The sequence below is a fragment of the Pseudophryne corroboree genome, chromosome 4 (assembly GCF_028390025.1).
Source record: "Pseudophryne corroboree isolate aPseCor3 chromosome 4, aPseCor3.hap2, whole genome shotgun sequence".
Lineage (NCBI taxonomy): Eukaryota > Metazoa > Chordata > Amphibia > Anura > Myobatrachidae > Pseudophryne > Pseudophryne corroboree.
In genome coordinates this window covers 453,798,663-453,817,781 of record NC_086447.1, presented here as the reverse complement: position 1 = coordinate 453,817,781, position 19,119 = coordinate 453,798,663, and the positions used below count along the sequence as shown (strand labels likewise).

Sequence of the window (19,119 nt, the reverse complement as noted above, 5' to 3'; positions counted from 1 at the left end):
TGTTTGGAGAAGGCCTCTCGGACCTGGTCTCTACTGCTACAGCTGGTAAATCGAATTTTTTACCTTATGTTCCCCCGCAACATACTAAGAAGGCGCCTCATTATCAAATGCAGTCCTTTAGTTCAAATAAAAGCAAGAAGGTACGGGGATCGTCCTTTCTTACCAGAGGTAAAGGCAAGGGAAAAAAGCTGCACACAGCTAGTTCCCAGGACCAGAAGTCCTCCCCTCCATCTGCAAAATCCACCGCATGACGCTGGGGCTCCCCTGGGGGAGTCGGCTCAGGTGGGGGCACGTCTTCGAATTTTCACCCACGTCTGGGTTCGCTCACAGGTGGAACCATGGGCAATAGAGATTGTTTCTCAGGGATACAGGCTGGAATTCGAAGAGATGCCTCCTCGCCGGTTTTTCAAATCTGCTCTGCCGGCTTCTCCGTCAGAGAGGGAGTTGGTGTTATCTGCAATTCAAAAATTGTATCTTCAGCAGGTGATAGTCAAGGTTCCTCTTCTCCAGCAAGGAAAGAGGTATTACTCAACCCTGTTTGTGGTCCCGAAACAGGACGGTTCGGTCAGACTCATTTTGAATCTAAAATCCCTGAACCTGTATTTAAAAAAGTTAAAGTTCAAGATGGAATCGCTCAGAGCGGTCATCGCCAGCCTGGAGGGGGGGGGGATTGGATGGTTTCCCTGGACATAAAGGATGCATACCTTCATGTTCCGATTTTTCCTCCTCACCAGGCGTTTCTGAGATTTGCGGTATAGGACTGTCATTACCAATTTCAGACGTTGCCGTTTGGGCTTTCCACGGCCCCGAGAATTTTCACCAAGATAATGGCGGAAATGATGGTACTCCTGCGCAAGCAGGGTGTCACAATTATCCCATACTTGGACGATCTCCTCATAAAGGCGAGATCCCGAGAGAAGTTACTGAACAGCGTGTCACTGTCTGTGAGAACGTTGCAGCAGCACGGCTGGATTCTCAATATTCCGAAGTCCCAGCTGGTTCCTACAACGCATCTGACCTTTTTGGGCCTGATTCTGGACACAGAACAGAAAAAGGTTTTTCTTCCGATGGAAAAGGCTCAGGAGCTCATGACTCTGGTCAAGGACCTGTTGAAGGCAAAAAAGGTTTCAGTGCATCACTGTACTCGAGTCCTGGGGAAGATGGTGGCATCTTACGAGGCCATTCCCTTCGGCAGGTTCCATGTGAGGACTTTTCAATGGGACCTACTGGACAAGTGGTCCGGGTCTCATCTACAGATGTATCAAAAGATCACCTTGTCTCCCAGAGCCAGGGTGTGTCTCCTGTGGTGGCTACACAGTGCTCACCTCTTAGAGGGTCGCAGATTCGGCATTCAGGATTGGATCCTGGTGACCACGGACGCAAGCCTCCGAGGTTAGGGTGCAGTCACTCTGGGAAGAAATTTTCAAGGTCTCTGGTCAAGTCTAGAGACTTGTCTCCACATCAATGTCCTGGAGTTGAGGGCCATATACAACGCCCTACGTCAAGCGGAGGCATTACTTCGGGACAAACCTGTTCTGATTCAGTCGGACAATGTCACGGCAGTGGCTCATGTAAACCGCCAAGGCGGCACAAGGAGCAGAGTGGCCATGACAGAGGCCACCAGGATTCTTCGCTGGGCGGAAGGTCATGTAAGCGCAACTGTCAGCAGTGTTCATCCCAGGGGTGGACAACTGGGAAGCGGACTTCCTCAGCAGACACGACCTGCATCTGGGAGAGTGGGGACTTCATCAGGAAGTCTTCGCACAGATCGCGGGTCGGTGGGGACTGCCTCAGATAGACATGATGGCGTCCCGGCTCAACAAGAAGCTAAAGAGGTATTGCGCCAGGTCAGGAGACCCTCAGGCGGTAGCGGTAGACGCTTTGGTGACACCATGGGTGTTCAGATCGGTTTATGTGTTCCCTCCTCTGCCTCTCATACCCAAGGTGTTGTGAATAATAAGACAAAGAAGGGTGAAAACAATCCTCATTGTTCCAGATTGGCCACGAAGGACTTGGTATCCGGATCTGCAAGAGTTGCTCACAGAAGATCCGTGGCCTCTTCCTCTAAGGCAGGACCTGCTGCAGCAGGGGCCCTGTCTGTTCCAAGACTTACCGCGGCTGTGTTTGACGGCATGGCGGTTGAACGCCGGATCCTAGCAGAAAAAGGTATTCCGGAGGAAGTCATTCCTACCCTGATCAAGGCTAGGAAGGATGTGACCTTGAAACATTATCACCGTATATGGCGAAAATATGTTTCTTGGTGTGAGGCCAGGACTGCTCCTACGGAGGAGTTTCATTTGGGCCGTCTCCTTCACTTCCTTCAAACAGGAGTGAATTTGGGCCTAAAATTAGGGTCCATAAAGGTTCAAATTTCGGCCTTATCCATTTTCTTTCAAAAAGAATTGGCTTCTCTTCCTGAAGTACAGACATTTTGTGAAGGGAGTGCTGCATATTCAGCCTCCTTTTGTACCTCCGGTGGCACCTTGGGATCTTAACGTGGTGTTAAGTTTCCTTAAGTCACATTGGTTTGAACCACTCAAAACGGAGTTAAAATATCTCACTTGGAAGGTAGTCATGTTGCTAGCCTTGGGTTCGGCTAGGCGAGTCTCGGAATTGGCGGCTTTATCACATAAAAGCCCATATCTAGTTTTTCATGTGGATAGGGCGGAATTGCGGACTCGTCCTCAATTCCTACATGAAGTGGTTTCATCCTTTCATATGAATCAACCTATTGTTGTGCTTGTGGCTACGCGTGACTTGGAGGATTCAGAGTCCCTTGATGTGGTCAGGGCTTTGAAAATTTACGTGGCCAGAACGGCTAGAGTCAGAAAAACAGAAGCACTATTTGTCCTGTATGCAGCCAACAAGGTTGGCGCCCCTGCTTCAAAGCAGACTATTGCTCGCTGGATCTGTAACACGATTCAGCAGGCACATTCTCAGCAGGATTGCCATTGCCTAAATCAGTTAAGGCCCATTCCACTAGGAAGGTGGGCTCTTCTTGGGCGGCTGCCCGAGGGGTCTCGGCATTACAGTTGTGCCGAGCAGCTACTTGGTCCTGGTCAAACACCTTTGCAAAGTTCTATAAATTTGATAACCTGGCTGAGGAGGACCTCCTGTTTGCTCAATCGGTGCTGCAGAGTCATCCGCACTCTCCCGCCCGTTTGGGAGCTTTGGTATAATCCCCATGGTCCTTACGGAGTCCCCAGCATCCTCTAGGACGTTAGAGAAAATAAGATTTTACACTTACCGGTAAATCTATTTCTCGTAGTCCGTAGAGGATGCTGGTCGCCCGTCCCAAGTGCGAACTACTTCTGCAAGACTTGTATATAGTTATTGCTTAACTAAAGGGTTATGTGTTGGTTAATCGGTTGAACCGAGGCTATGTTGTTGTTCATATTTGTTAACTGGGTAGTTTATCACAAGTTATACGGTGTTATTGGTGTGGCTGGTATGAATCTTGCCCTTGGATTAACAAAATCCTTTCCTCGTACTGTCCATCTCCTCTGGGCACAGTTTCCCTAACTGAGGTCTGGAAGAGGGGCATAGAGGGAGGAGCCAGTGCACACCCAGAATCAAAAGTCTTAAAGTGCCCATGTCTCCTGCGGAGCCCGTCTATTCCCCATGGTCCTTACGGAGTCCCCAGCATCCTCTACGGACTACGAGAAATAGATTTACCGGTAAGTGTAAAATCTTATTTTTATGTTGTGATATGTGTATTGCAATTTGATATTACATTTGGTGCTTGTTTATAGCACCTACGTATTTATTTTTTTCTGCTACTAGTGCAGTTTCTCCTACTGTATGTCTGTGTGTGTAACATTAGTGAACACTATTGTGTACATATATACACACTTGTACATACATTTTTTTTTTTCATAAATGTATTTAAGGAAAAACAGTTTGTTTTCAAGAATTTCCTGTACGTTTGTGGAACTCGTGCTAATTCTGTTACTGTTTAAACCACATAGATTATTTGATTCTGTGTGGTAGATATAGTAAAGGAGGAATGCAATTTTCCAGTCCCTGTGAAATGTAAGTTGGATGCAGATTTTTGGGAGATGGTTGTCTGATTTGTGTCCTAGTCTTAGAGGTATATGAACAGGATTACAGCCTACCGTATATAAAGGGCTAGTGTCGCTCTGTGAGTGTATCCTCTGAACATCCAGAGAGGAGTGCATTTCTGTATGCTGTGGTTGTCCTAAACACCAACTGCATCATTTTAAAGGCATCTGAGCAATAAACGTCTTGCCTTAAGATGCCTGTGACTATCAGAGTAGCGCCATTGTCTCCAAGCTGGAACACTCTGCCAGCTGCTCGGTGCAAACTTATCCATAGTGTGGTACTACTGTGAATTAGCCAAAACTACTCAGGAGGTGTTGTAACAGGCAGTTCCAGATGCCAGTGTAGAAGCCTGGTAGTGGCAGCTATGCAGTGGGAGGAGCCAGTACTGTGTGGTTACTGATTGGGTGAAGGTAACCTTAGGAGTATTGGTGTAAGCCCATCCAGGTTACTCAGGGATGAGTAACCACCCTCTGTGATCACTTGGTGGAGCAAGGTCATCTGGTCACAGGCTCTATCAGTCCTCTCTCAGAAGAAAGTTGCCGAATTACTTTTGAAGTTGGTACTTGTCCAACATTCCAGAAAGCCAATCAAAAGGCATTCTAGGATGCACAAAGGACGTGATGTCCATTCAAGAAAAGGTAATACTTTCCTATGACTCAAGTGAGTAAGCAAAAATTGCAGTGGCAAGAGCAGAGCTTATGGTCGCAGAAATCGCAGCCTCATCGGGGAAAGCCCCTATACCTGTGATTGCATCCTGTGTGAGTAAAACGTTACTTGACAATATTAAAATATGACAATGTTGTTATGTTATACATATTTGGTAATAGAAGATTTCCCAGTAGATTGTATGCTACCACAAACAGGTTTCTTCTTTGTTTTTATTTCTGCACTGATTATTTTGTATCTAGTGTGTCCCTGTTTTGTGCGTGTTCTCACTTCAACACTGTCCAGCTCTATGGAGCAATGTGGCGCCTTACATAGTAAATATGACTGTTTTGTTGTAGTTTGACTCCATGCTGTCTGTCTTACCATCTATATTTATGTACAGTTGGGTTTAGTCCGAAATGTAGATTGAAGTGGTGTAGAATTTGTTAACATGTTCTAAATGACAATAGGAGGCATGTCAAGCTTGCGGCTGTCTGTTCCGGAGGGGAGTGTGTCTGATCGTATACCTAACCGCAATTGCATCTTAAGTCTAACCCTAAATCATTAAAGTAATCCATCTGTCTACTTTCACCATGTAGCCATTCACTTTGTCAACATGTTGAGCATATATACTGTATATATGCAGCAGAATAGAATACATATGGTCTTGGATCTTAATTCTGCTTTCTGATTTTAGAGGGGTATGGGAAAGGACTATTTCCCTAGTAACGAAATATATGGTAATGCTGCAGGGGAGAAGAATTGATTATCTTGTATCCAGTAATCTGCATAAAACAAGGCTATACGGTTTCCCTGAGGAGTGATTATGTCAACGGAATGTCAGATTTCTTTGACAGGGTTACCAGAACAGTTCATCTGGGAGGTGCAATTGATGTGGTTTATTTCGCTTTCAGTAAATCCTCTGACACTTTTCCATGCAGAGACATGGAGACAAAGTTAACATCTGGGGAGAAAATGCGAGAACGGTCAGGTGGAAGATGGATTGTCAGCTTAGGACACATAACTATTGGAGTTGCACAGGCTTTCTGCATGATCTAGTTGTGCGGGTCTCTGTGGGACATCGTGCAGATTTATGGTGTGCATTTTTTGTTTTGTTGAGAAAAAAACACAACTGTCTATTTATTTTATGATCTGTCATGTTATTAGGTCTTCTACACCATGAGTTATTTGCAAATGCCCTTTTCTCTTGAGCAGTGAGAATGTGCAGCGTTCCATATCTGCATTTACCATGGAATTTCGCAGCTGTGGCTTTGTTAGATTTGTTTAACACCATGAAAGTGAAAGTTTTGATTTGCGTAATAGGGGCTACAGAATTTTTATTTGGCTTCTGTTGTCCAGTTTTTCTGTACTTTGGTCCATAAATCTCTCCAGATTTACTTTATTATACACTTGTGTTGCATTGTAACTGTGGGGGTTTTTCTTTTATAATTTTTTTTAAACGTTTCCTTTTCTCTCACTCAACAGGTAGTTGGAAGAGGGACTTTTGGTGTTGTATGCAAAGCAAAATGGCGTGAAAAAGACGTGGCTATCAAGCAAATTGAAAGTGAATCTGAAAGGAAGGCCTTTATTGTTGAGGTATATCTCCATGTATTTGTTTTTGTTTGTTTGCTTTCATTAACTTTAAAAACAAACTTGAGCAGCTACATTGGTTATGAGTTGTTATCTTTTAAGCAAAATAACACGTTTGTTTAGTTTTATATTCTGCTGTAGGAATGGTTATTTCATTATTTACATGAGTTTATCACTGTTTTTAGTAATGCATGATTTAACTTGTGAGTATAACTTGAAAATATAAGGTACTTCCAATAAGCTGGTATTTGATACCCGCAAACTGCAAATGTTGTGCTCAGAAAGTAATAACCCTGGTAATACTATATAGAACTTTTTCAGGCAGATGCTTACCACTGAGGAGGGCACATTTTAATGTCACTACAGCTGTGTGATGTAGTATGATTTGTGGGCACTAACATGCCATCAGGCCACCACACATGCAGCTTCAAATCCCATGAGACCTCTGTGTGCCCCACTAAAGCCCATGAGACCTTGTCATATGGCCATTGCGATCTTTCCAACCATGGTGAATTCTTTGGATTACCATGCACTACTATTAGTGGAATATCTGGATTTAATCTGAAGTAATAAAAGCCAGTGCAGTTGATGTCAAGTGGTGGCCAATTAGCCTGTTGTGTAATCTGGATGGTCATTGGTTGTACCTGGACAAGTTTTATAATACTTACTCTAAAGCTGGCCACACACCTATAGATTATCTTTCCAACTAGCCAACTATTTGGTTGGTTGAAATAAAAATCTGGTAATGTATGGAAGCAAATGACAATCATGTTTGATTTTACCTAACTAGTTGCTCGATAATCATTCTAGTGTAGGGGAACATTTTCTTCTTGTCACCCCAACAAAATGATAGAGGCTGACACTGGCCAGTAGTGTATTCCTACTTTCTTCTTCAGGTTCCATAGGGCTCCACAGGGTAGACAGTAGGGTGTAGGTGGTGGTAGAGGACCGGGCACCAAACAGGTAAGCTTTTAAGTATCCCAAGATGCTCCGGTACTTTCCCCCTTATACCCTGCCTCCGTGCTCAGGCTCCTCAGTTTTAGTTTGGAGCCGGCAGGAGCAGATTCAATGTTTAAACAGTGGGGCTGCTTCTAAGCAACCCTAAGCTTTTATTTTATGATTTTATTTCTTTTCTGTTTTCTCTTACGTCCAAGAGGATGCTGGGGTCCACATTAGTACCATGGGGTATACACTGGTCCGCTAGGAGCCATGGGCACTTTAAGAGTTTAATAGTGTGGGCTGGCTCCTCCCTCTATGCCCCTCCTACCAGACTCAGTTTAGATAATGTGCCCGGAGGAGTCGGTCACAGCTAGGGGAGCTCTTAGGAGTTTTCTTAGTTTTTTAAATTTTATTAGAACATTAGGTACAGGAAGGCTGCTGGCAAGAGCCTTCCTGCTTCGTGGGACTTAGGGGGGAGTAGAAACCAACTCTAGAAGTTAATGGTTCTCTATCTCCGCTGACAGGACACTGAGCTCCTGAGGGTGATGATCGCAAGCCCACAAGGCGACCGCTCGCTCCCGCAGCATGGCCGCCACCCTCTAACACAGCCAGGAGATAGAAGGTGGTGATTACAGCGCCGGCGTCCCGGTTAGTGGGTCGCCGGCGGGTATGGAGGCACAAGGGTGGGAGCGCAGCTCTGACAGGCAGCGCTCCAGTAAGGCTCAGCAACACTTAGTGTAGGCGCTTGGAGGGGTGTCCTGGGCCAGCGCAGTCACCCTAAACTGGTCACAAACACTAACAGAGGCTAATCCCGCCGTTAGCATAGATACCCCCGGCCAGTATAATCAAATTTGTGCTGGAGGCCGCGCGCCGTTACAGGGGGCGGGGGCTTCTCCTCAGAGCGGATCCAGCATTCACCAGCGCCATTTTCCTCCCTGCAGACATACAAGAGGACGCTGACAGGGAGCGCTGACCCTCCAGATAACAACTCCAGTTACTGCGGTACCAGGGTGTAATAATTAACCTATTAAGGTTGGTTACTCAGCGCCGGGCTTTTATCATAACTGCTCACAAGGGCACTGTGTGGCTGGCTCCTTAGACTCTGTGACTCTCTGAAGGTACTCTGAAGGGGAAACTGTATCTGACATTTTCCTATGTGTGTATATCCCACATTACCATGTCTAAGGACTCTGTGTCCTGTGCTGCAGAGTGTTTATCTTCTCCTTAGGAGTCTATTCTATGTACTCAGGACTGCAATATACTGTCTCAGCCTTTGTAATCCGAACCACCATGGGTGGATTCTCTATGGGGAAAGATATCCCAGATTTCTAAAAGGATGTTACATACTGAGAAAGAGATGCAGTTTTTGAGGAAATCTGTGGTGGGGTTACAATATTTGTCCCCCACTACTTCATCAAAAACCCCACCTACATACCCACAAAAGCGTATGCTTTCCCAGATAATGCAAGCTGACACTGATACTGACTCTAGTACAGTAGACGGTGATGGGAATATGCAGGGGGGATGCATCCCTTGCTAAAGGGGTGCAACTAATGATTGAAGCTATTAAGGATGTTATACACATTTCTGAGAAGTACCTGAACAGGTGAAGGAATCTTATTTTACAGAAAGTAAGAAATCCTCACTTACCTTTCCGGCTTCCAAGGAGTTAAACTCTTTGTTTGAAAAAACCTGGGAAAACCCCGAGAAAAAATTCCAGATCCCAAAAAGGGTTCTCATTGCTTTTTCCTTTTCCTGAAGAGGAAAGGAGAAAGTGGGAAAACCCACCTATAGTTGACGCATCTGTATATAGGTTGTCAGAAAAGGTGGTTTTACTTGTTCCTGGTTCAACCGCTTTAAAAGAACCGGCTGACCGCAAGATTGAGACTACTCTCAAATCACTATACATCTAATGGCGTCGCTTTACGGCCCACTATTGCTTGTGTGCGGATTTCTAAAGCCATAGTAAAGTGGTCCTGCACATTGCTAGAGGACTTGGATACTATGGATAGAAGTGACATTGATTTGTTCTTATGTCACATTCAGGATTCTGCAGGGTTCATGGTGGAGGCCATGAAAGACCATGGCATGCTGAATGCACAGGCTACTTCTCTGGCTACGCCAATGGACTGCTGATGCGGAATCCAAGTGTGGAGAACCTACCCTTCACAGGTCAGGCTCTGTTTGGGGATGCATGGATCTCCAAGTCAACCTTTCTTCCCTCAGCAGTGCCAACGGCTAGAAAATCTTATCCTTCGCCTACACTGCAGTCCTTTCGGACCGCAAAATTTAAGAAATCCATACCCTCTCCCACCTTCTTTAGAGGAGGTCGGGGAAAGTCCAGAAAACCTGCACCATCAGATTCCCAGGAACAGAAACCAGGTTCTGCTTCCTCAAAATCTTCAGCATGACGGTGGACCTCCCAGCCTGGAGGTCGGGCAGGTGGGAGCAAGACTGAAAGGTTTCAGTCACGTTTGGGCATCATCATGCCTAGACCCCTAGGTAAAGGATATTGTGGCCCAGGGATACAGACTGGAGTTTCCAGAACTCCCACCTCACAGATTCTTCAAATCAGGCTTACCAGTTTTGTTGACAGACAGCGGTATTCTACAGGAAGCCATTCAAAAATTGGTTCAAGCAAACGTCATTGTTCCTGTTCCACTCCACTTACAACACAAGGATTATTACTCAAACCTGTAAACCTAAAGTCATTGAACCCCTACTTGAGGGAATTCAAATTCAAGATTGAGTCTCTGAGAACCGTGATCTCAAGTCTGGAGGAGGGGGAATTCCTGGTATCCCTGGATATCAAGGATGCATACCTTCACATTCCGATCTGGACGTCTCACCAGGCTTATCTCAGATTTGCGCTGCTGGACTGTCACAATCAGTTCCAGGCACTGCTATTTGGCCTTTCCACAGCACTGAGGGTATTCACCAAGGTCATGGCGGAGATCCGAAAACAAGGTGTGAACATAATTCCATATTTGGACTATCTGCTGATAAAAGCATCTTCCAAGGAGAAGTTGTTGCAGAGTATTGCTCTCTCAACTCGACTACAGGATCATGGGTGGATCCTGAACCTTCCAAAGTCACATTTGGAGCCGACGAAGAGACTGCCCTTCCTGGGGATGATACTCGACGCGGAAGTGCAGAGGGTGTTTCTACCGGTGGAGAAAGCGTTGGTGATCAAATCAATGGTCCGGGATGTCCTGAAGCCAGCTTGGGTATCGGTTCATCAGTGCATTCGCCTTCTGGGGAAGATGGTTGACTCCTATGAGGCTCTACAGTACCGAAGTTTTCATGCGAGGTTCTTAAAACTAGATCTCCTAGACAAATGGTCGGGATCACATCTCAACATGCACCAGCAAATACGCCTGTCGCCTAAAGCCAGGATTTCACTCCTCTGGTGGCTGCAAACTTCTCACCTACCCGAGGGCCGCAGGTTTCGGGATTCAGAATTGGATCCTTCTAACCACGGATGCAAGTCTCAGAGGTTGGGGAGCAGTCACCCAAGGGGAAAACTTCCAGGGAAAGTGGTCAAGTCTGGAATCCATCATTCAGATAAACATTCTGGAACTAAGGGCCATATACAACGGGCTTCTACAAGCGGCTCATCTTCTGCAAGATCAGTCCATTCAGGTTCAGTCGGACAATGTAACAGCAGTGTCCTACATAAACCGACAGGGCGGAACGAAGAGCAGAGTGGCAATGTTAGAGGTAACAAGAATCCTCCTCTGGGCTGAAAGGCACGCGGTGGCGCTGTCAGCAATCTTCATTCTGGGAGTGGACAACTGGGAAGCGGACTTCCTCAGCAGACACGATCTCCATCCAGAATGGGGCCTCCACCCGGAGGTATTCGCAGAGGTAACAAGCCGATGGGGTGTACCTCAGATAGACATGATGGCCTCTCACCTCAACAAGAGGCTTCGGAGGTACTGTTCCAGGTCAAGGGACCCACCAGCAGTGGTGGTGGACGCCCTGGTAACTCCGTGGGTGTTCCAGTCAGTGTATGTGTTCCCTCCACTTCCATTCATCCCAAGGGTTCTCAAACTAATAAAAAGAAAAAGCGTTCAGGCGATCCTCATTGCTCTGGACTGGCCAAGAAGGGCTTGGTACTTGGATTTTCTGGAATTACTGCTGGAGGATCCGAGGCCTCTTTGCGAGGACCGTCTCCAACAGAGGCCATTCGGATATCAAGACTTACCGCGGCTACGTTTGACGGCATGGAGGTTGGACGCCAGATCTTAGTTCGGAAAGGCATTCTGGAAAAGGTCATTCCTACTCTGATACAGGCTAGGAAGGGAGTAACGTCAAAACCTAACCATCGGATTTGGAAAAAGTATGTGTCTTGGTGTGAATCCAAGAAGTTTCCTGCGGTGGTTTCAACTTGGATGGTTTCTCCTCTTTCTGCAAGCAGGTGTGGATGTAGGCCTACGCTTGGGCTCCACCAAGGTCCAGATTTCGGCCTTGCCCATTTTCTTCCAGAAACAATTGGCGGCTCTTCCTGAGGTTCAGAAGTTCTTGAAAGGGGTTCTGCATATTCCACCACCCTTTGTGCCTCCTACGGCACCTTGGGATCTTAATGTGGTGCTGCAGTATCTGCAGTCGGTTTGGTTCGAGCCTTTACAGGACGTGGACGTCAAGTTTCTTACACTGTTGGCATTGGCGTCTGCTCGACGCGTGTCGGAATTGGGGGCATTGTCATGCAAGAGTCCCTACTTGATTTTCCATGAGGATAGAGCTGAGCTCAGAACGTGTCAGCAATTTCTTCCAAAGGTTGTCAGCTTTTCATATCAACCAACCTATTGTGGTGCCAGTGGCTACTGACTCCTCAATTACCTCAAAGTCCTTGGATGTTGTGAGGGATTTTAATATATATGTGAAGAGAACTTCTCGTCACAGGAAGTCGGACACTCTGTCTGTCCTTTTATGATCCCAACAAGGTTGGATGTCCTGCTTCTAAGCAGACAATTTCTCGCTGGATTAGGTTCACTATCCAGCATGCTTATTCTACGGCAGGTTTGCCGTGTCCAAAATCTGTTAAGGCCCACTGTACTCATAAAGTGGGTTCTTCCTGGGCGGCTGCCGAGGGTGGCTCGGGTCTTCAGCTTTGCCGAGCGGCTACTTGGTCTGGGTCGAACACGTTTGCTAAGTTCGATACTTTGACCAAATTTTAGGTCCTCAGAGGCCAATCAGTTCTGCAGGAACCTCCGCACTCTCCCTCCTGTACTGGGAGCTTTGGTATATCCCCATGGTACTAATGTGGAACCCAGCATCTTCTAGGATGCAAGAGAAAATAGGATTTTAATTACCTACTGGTAAATCCTTCTCTCGTAGTCCGTAGTGGATGCTAGGTGCCCGTCCAGTGCTTCATATTCCTGCATTGTTACTTGGGTCCATTTGTTAGTTCAGCCATTGCTGATCCGTTCCGGGTTGGTTAGCTTGGCTTTCCTTTTGTTGTATGTGTGAGCTGGTGTGAATCTCACCACTATCTGTGTATTTCCTTCTCTCGAAGTATGTCCGTCTCCTCGGGTACAGTAGACTGAGTCTGGTAGGAGGGGCATATAGGGAGGAGTCAGCCCACACTATTAATCTCTTAAAGTGTCCATGGCTCCTAGTGGACCCGTCTAAACCCCATGGTACTAATGTGGACCCCAGCATCCTCTACGGACTACGAGAAAAGGATTTAACATTAGGTAATTAAAATCCTATTTTTACAACTTCTGAGCAGCAGCGCAAGGCTGTCCTGGAGACACCAGCGGTGCTACTCTATCACCCCCACCCCCGCCGGCACCAAATGTCCGTCCGCAGGCCAGGTGCTTCCGGCGTGGCACTGGGACTGCGGGGGGCTGATTAGGCGGTTTCCCTTATTTCCAGTGTGCTGCCCAACACTACGACCCTCTGGTGTTTAGTTTTTCCCGGATCCTTGCCTTCCTTCAAGCTGGATTTGATCTCTGCCTCCGCCTGACCTCTCTCAAGGTGCACATCTCTGCCGGATGTTCGCACCTTTCTTCAGGGTGTTCTCTGTATTCAGCATCCCTTCTTCCCTCTAGTGGCTCCGTGGGATTTGTCATTAGTTCTCCAAGCACTTCAGGAGCCTCTGTTAGAACCCCTGGAATCTGTGGACCTCATGACTAATGGCAAAGACTCTCTCTCTCTTTTTTTTTTTTTTTTTTTCTTTTGGGTGTCCGATTTGGGGGTGCTCTCCTGTCGCTTCACCTTTTTGATCTTTCATCAGAACAGGGCTGTATTTCGAACCTATCCTGGATACCTTCCCAAGGTGGTTCTCATGTTTCCACCTTAATGAAGAGCTAGTGGGACCGGCCTTCCACTACCCGGACCTCTCGGTGGGGGTAGGCCTCCTTGGATATGGTCCGTGCCCTGCGAATCTACGTGGATCGTACCACTTCCATCTGGAAAACGGATTCCCTCTTTGTCCTCTACGGATTCCATAAGAGGCGCTGGCCAGCTAACATACAGACTCTGGCCATATGGCTTTGCATGACTATCTCAAAGGCTTACATGTAGGCTTTCCTCCCTGTGCTGTATACAGTCTCTGCTCATTCTACTCGCTCTGTGGGTCCTACGTGGGCAGCCCGCCGTGGCGCATCTGCTGAACAACTCTGCAAGACGGCAACGTAGTCTTCTGTCCACACCTTTCTTAGGTTCTATGCCTTTGATACATTTGCCCCTCAGGATGCTTAATTTGAATGCAGGATTCTCCTTTCAGCTCAGGAGCATCCCCTCCCTTGTACAACTGCTTTGAGACATCCCCATTCTCTACTTTGTGCAGCCCTATGGATCCTGAAGAAGAAAAGAGAGTTATGGTAGACTTACTTTTGTTAACTTTCTTTCTTCGAAGTCCATAGGGGACACAGGTGCATCCTGAAGCACCTGACTTCTGTGCGGTTTTTCCCTTGGTCATCGGTTCCCTTCTCTGTTGTGTGAGAGTGTGATTCTTGTGTGTGCCTTCTCTCCTATCCTGCTCCTGCCTTGGGCTTGTTGACCAAAACGTATTTCTCCTTCGTCCTAGAGGATGCTGGGGACTCCAAAAGGACCATGGGGTATAGACGGGATCCTCAGGAGACATGGGCACTTTAAGACTTTAAATGGGTGTGAACTGGCTCCTCCCTCTATGCCCCTCCTCCAGACCTCAGTTAGATTCTGTGCCCAGAGGAGACTGGTCACACACTAGGGGAGCTCTACAGAGATTCTCTAAAAAGACTTTTGTTAGGTTTTTTATTTTCAGGGAGCACTGCTGGCAACAGGATCCCTGCTTCGTGGTACTGAGGGGAGAGACGCAGACCTACTTCTATGAGTTGAAAGGCTCTGTTTCTTAGACTACTGGACCCCATTAGCTCCAGAGGATCTGATCACTTGGGTCACCTAGCTGCTCGTTCCCGGAGCCGCGCCGCCGTCCCCCTCACAGAGCCAGAAGTAAGAAGACAGGTGAGTAACCGTAGCAAAGAAGACTTCAGTAAAGGCGGCAGAAGACTTGAGTCTTCCTGAGGTACTGCGCAGCGGTCGCGCTGCGCGCCATTGCTCCCACACACACAGGCACTACATGGGTGCAGGGCGCAGGGGGGGCGCCCTGGGCAGCAATAAAAACCTCATAATTTGTGACTGGCATGTATGTGGAGTGCGGAGACACTATCTGGACCCCCGCCAGTGTAAAAAATTGCGGGACGAAAGCGCGCCATGTAGGAGGCGGGGCTTCGTCCTCCAGCTCTAACCAGCGCCATTTTCTCTCCTCAGCTTGCTGCAGAGATGCTGCTCCTGGCCCTTCGCTGCTGGCACAAGTAACAGGGTGCTAAAAACGAGGGGGGCACTAAAATTGGTGTTGGTTATTATTATCATTAATCTATAACGGCGCTTATAGGTCTGGGGCATTGTTTCATTCTTCAGACCGGTGGGGCGCTGGGTGTGAGCTGGCAATCTCCCTCTCTGTCTCTCTGAAAGGCCTTACTGTGGGTCTGTCCCCTTTAGCCCAATGTGTTTGGGGGTGTCGGTACGCGTGTGTCGGCGTGTCTGAGGCTGAATGCTCTGCCCAGGAGGAGGCTCGTGTGGGGGCTGAACAGAATGATGGAGTGACTCCATCGGCACCGCCGACTGCTGATTGGGCTGAGATGTGGAGTGTTTTAAATAAGTGTGGCTTTGTTACATAAGAGGTTGGACAAATCCGACTCTCAGAACCAAGCATGGAGGCAATCCATGTGAGAGTTAGTGCCACACACTCAGACCCCTTCGGGGTCCCAAAAACGTTCATTTACCCAGATATCAGACACTGATACCGACACGGATTCCGACTCCAGTGTCGACTATAATGATGCAAAGTTACATCCTAAGGTGGCTAAGAGTATTCAATACATGATTGTGGCAATAAAAGACGTGTTACATATCACGGAAGACCCCGCTGTCCCTGAGACAAGGGTCTCTATGTTTAAGGGAAAGAAGCCGGAGGTAATGTTTCCTCCCTCGCATGAACTGAATGCTCTCTTTGAAAGGGCCTGGGAAACTCCGGACAAACGGTGGCAGATTCCCAGGAGAATTGCTATGGCATACCCGTTTCCTTCTCAGGATAGGGTTAGGTGGGAGTCAACACCCATGGTGGACAAAGCTCTAGCATGCTTGTCCAAGAAGGTGGCGCTACCGTCCCCTGAGATAGCGGCCCATAAGGATCCTGCTGATCGTAGGCAGGAAGCTACCCTGAAATCTATTTATGTCACGACAGGTACGCTGCTCAGGCCGGCCGTGGCAGCGGCATAGGTGAGTATCGCTATTGAAAAGTGGGCAGATACCCTGTCAGCTGAAATGGACACCCTGGATAGAGAGAGAGTGCTGTTGACACTGGGTCATATCAGGGACGCTGCAGTCTATCTAAAGGAGACTGCGAGAGATATTGGCATCTTGGGATCAAGGGCCAATGCCATGGCGATCTCAGCTAGGAGGGCGTTGTGGACTCATCAATGGAATGGTGATGCTGATTCTAAGAAGGCTATGGAGGCTCTGCCCTATAAGGGTGGAGTTTTGTTTGGTGAAGGCTTCGCGGACCTGGTTTCCACAGCTACCGCGGGTAAGTCCTCTTTTCTGCCTTTTGTCCCTCCACAGCAACAGATAACGCCTCAGTACCAGATGCAGTCCTTTCGGTCGCAAAAATTCCGGAAAGGACGTGGGTCATCCTTCCTTGCGGCAAGAGGTAAGGGAAAAGGAAAAAGATCGCCGGCTGTGGCAGGCTCCCAGGAGCAGAAGTCCTCCCCGGCTTCTGCCAAATCCACCGCATGACGCTGGGGCTCCACTTCGGGAGTCCGCACCGGTGGGGGCACGTCTTCAACTCTTCAGTCAGGTCTGGGTTCTCTCGGGCTGGATCCTTGGGTGCTGGAAATTGTGTCCCAAGGATACAAAGGGGAGTTTCAAGACGTGCCTCCACACCGATTTTTCAAATCGGCCTTGCCAGCATCTCTTCCGGAAAGAGAGGTAGTGTGTGCGGCAATACAAAAGCTGTGTCAGCAGCGAGTCATTGTCCCGGTACCCCCGTCACAACGGGGAGAAGGGTTTTATTCAGGCTTGTTTGTGGTCCCGAAGCCGGATGGCTCGGTCAGACCGATTCTGAGCTTAAAATCCCTCAATTTGTATTTGAAAAGTTTCAAATTCAAGACGGAGTCTCTCCGAGCAGTGATCTCCAGTCTGGAGGGGGGGGGGATTTTATGGTGTCAGTCGACATAAAGGATGCATACCTACATGTCCCCATATATCCTCCTCATCAGACGTTCCTGAGGTTCGCTGTTCAGGATTGTCACTACCAATTTCAGACGTTGCCGTTTGGTCTTTCCACGGCCCCGAGGATTTTCACCAAAGTAATGGCGGAAATGATGGTGCTCCTGCGCAAGCAAGGGGTCACAATTATCCCATACTTGGACGATCTCCTGATAAAGGCGAGATCAAGGGCGCAGTTACTAAAAAGCGTGGCGCTCTCCCTGAAGGTACTGCAACAACATGGCTGGCTCCTAAATTTACCAAAGTCGCAGTTGATTCCGACAACTCGGCTGTCGTTTTTGGGCATGATTCTGGGCACGGAACTGCACAGGATCTTTCTCCCGTTGGAAAAGGCTCAGGAACTCCAGAACATGGTCAAGGAACTTCTGAACCCGCCAAGAGTGTCGATTCATCACTGCACTCGAGTGCTGGGGAAAATGGTGGCGGCCTACGAGGCCATTCAGTGTGGCAGATTCCATGCAAGAACTTTTCAGTGGGACCTGCTGGACAAATGGTCCGGGTCCCATTTGCACATGCACCGGAAGATAAGCCTGTCCCCCAGGGCCAGGGTTTCTCTCCTGTGGTGGCTCCAAAGTTCTCACCTTCTAGAGGGTCGCAGGTTCGGGATCCAGGATTGGGTTCTGGTGACCACAGACGCAAGTCTCCGAGGTTGGGGAGCAGTCACACGGGGACAAAATTTCTAGGGAAAATGGTCAAGCCAGGAAGCTTGTCTGCACTTAAACGTGCTGGAGTTAAGGGCCATCTACAACTGGGAAGCAGACTTCCTCAGCAGACACGATCTCCATCCAGGAGAGTGGGGTCATCATCAAGAGGTCTTTGCCGAAGTGACAAGTCGTTGGGGACTTCCTCAAACAGACATGATGGCGTCTCGCCTCAGCAAGAAGCTTCAGACATATTGCTCCAGGTCGAGGGACCCTCAAGCAATAGCAGTGGACGCACTGGGTGTTTCAGTCAGTCTATGTGTTCCCTCCACTTCCACTCATCCCAAAGGTGATAAGGATCATAAGAAGAACAAGGGTTCAGGCGATACTCTTTGTTCCAGATTGGCCACGGAGGGCCTGGTATCCGGATCTTCAGGAATTACTCACAGGAGATCCCTGGCCTCTTCCTCTAAGAGAGGACCTGTTACAGCAGGGGCCGTGCGTGTTCCAGGGCTTACCGCGGTTGCGTTTGACGGCATGGCGGTTGAACGCCAATTCCTAGCTAGAAAGGGTATTCCTGGGGAAGTCATCCCCACTTTCCTTAAAGCTAGAAAGGAGGTAACGGCGAAGCATGATCACCGTATTTGGAGAAAATAGGTGTCTTGGTGTGAATCCAAGAAGGCTCCTATGGAAGAATTTCAGCTGGGTCGTTTTCTCCACTTTTTGCAAGCAGGTGTGGATGCGGGCCTGAAGTTAGGCTCCATTTAAAGTGCAGGTTTTGGCCTTATCAATTTTCTTTCAAAGGGAATGGGCCTCACTTCCAGAAGTACAGACTTTTGTGAAGGGTGTGCTGCACATCCAACCTCCCTTTGTGCCCCCGGTGGCACCGTGGGACCTTAACGTGGTGTTACAGTTCCTTACAAAAGGTTGAGTTGAAATTTCTCACTTGGAAAATAGTCATGCTTTTGGCCTTGGCGTCCACAAGGCGGGTGTCCGAATTGGCGGCTTTGTCTCACAAAAGCCCCTATCTGATTTTCCATGTGGATAGGGCGGATTTGAGAACTCGTCGACAATTTCTGCCTAAGGTGGTTTCGTCATTTCACATGAACCAACCTATTGTGGTGCCTGTGGCTACTGAAGCCTTGGCGGATTCCAAGTCTCTTGATGTGGTCAGAGCTTTGAAAATTTATGTAGCCAGAACGGCTCGTGTTAGGAAAACAGAGGCGCTGTTTGTCCTGTATGCGGCCAACAAGGTTGGCGCTCCTGCTTCTAAGCAGACTATTGCACGCTGGATCTGTAATACGATTCAGCAGGCTCTTTCTACGGCTGGATTGCCGTTACCGAAATCGGTGAAAGCCCATTCCACTAGGAAGGTGGGCTCTTCTTGGGCGGCTGCCTGAGGCGTCTCGGCATTACAGCTTTGCCGAGCAGCTACTTGGTCGGGTTCAAACACTTTTGCAAAATT

The 19,119-nt window shown here is 48.0% G+C and overlaps 1 protein-coding gene across 2 annotated transcripts in view; it reads left to right on the top strand.

Annotated features, from left to right (window-relative positions):
- Positions 1-19,119, top strand: part of MAP3K7 (mitogen-activated protein kinase kinase kinase 7) — a 162,862-nt gene that overhangs the window by 22,397 nt on the left and 121,346 nt on the right. For both annotated transcript variants that reach the window (XM_063916993.1, XM_063916992.1), the window contains exon 2: positions 6,193-6,303. In XM_063916993.1, the coding sequence (XP_063773063.1) occupies positions 6,193-6,303 (111 nt within the window). The remainder of the gene's footprint in view (positions 1-6,192; positions 6,304-19,119) is intronic.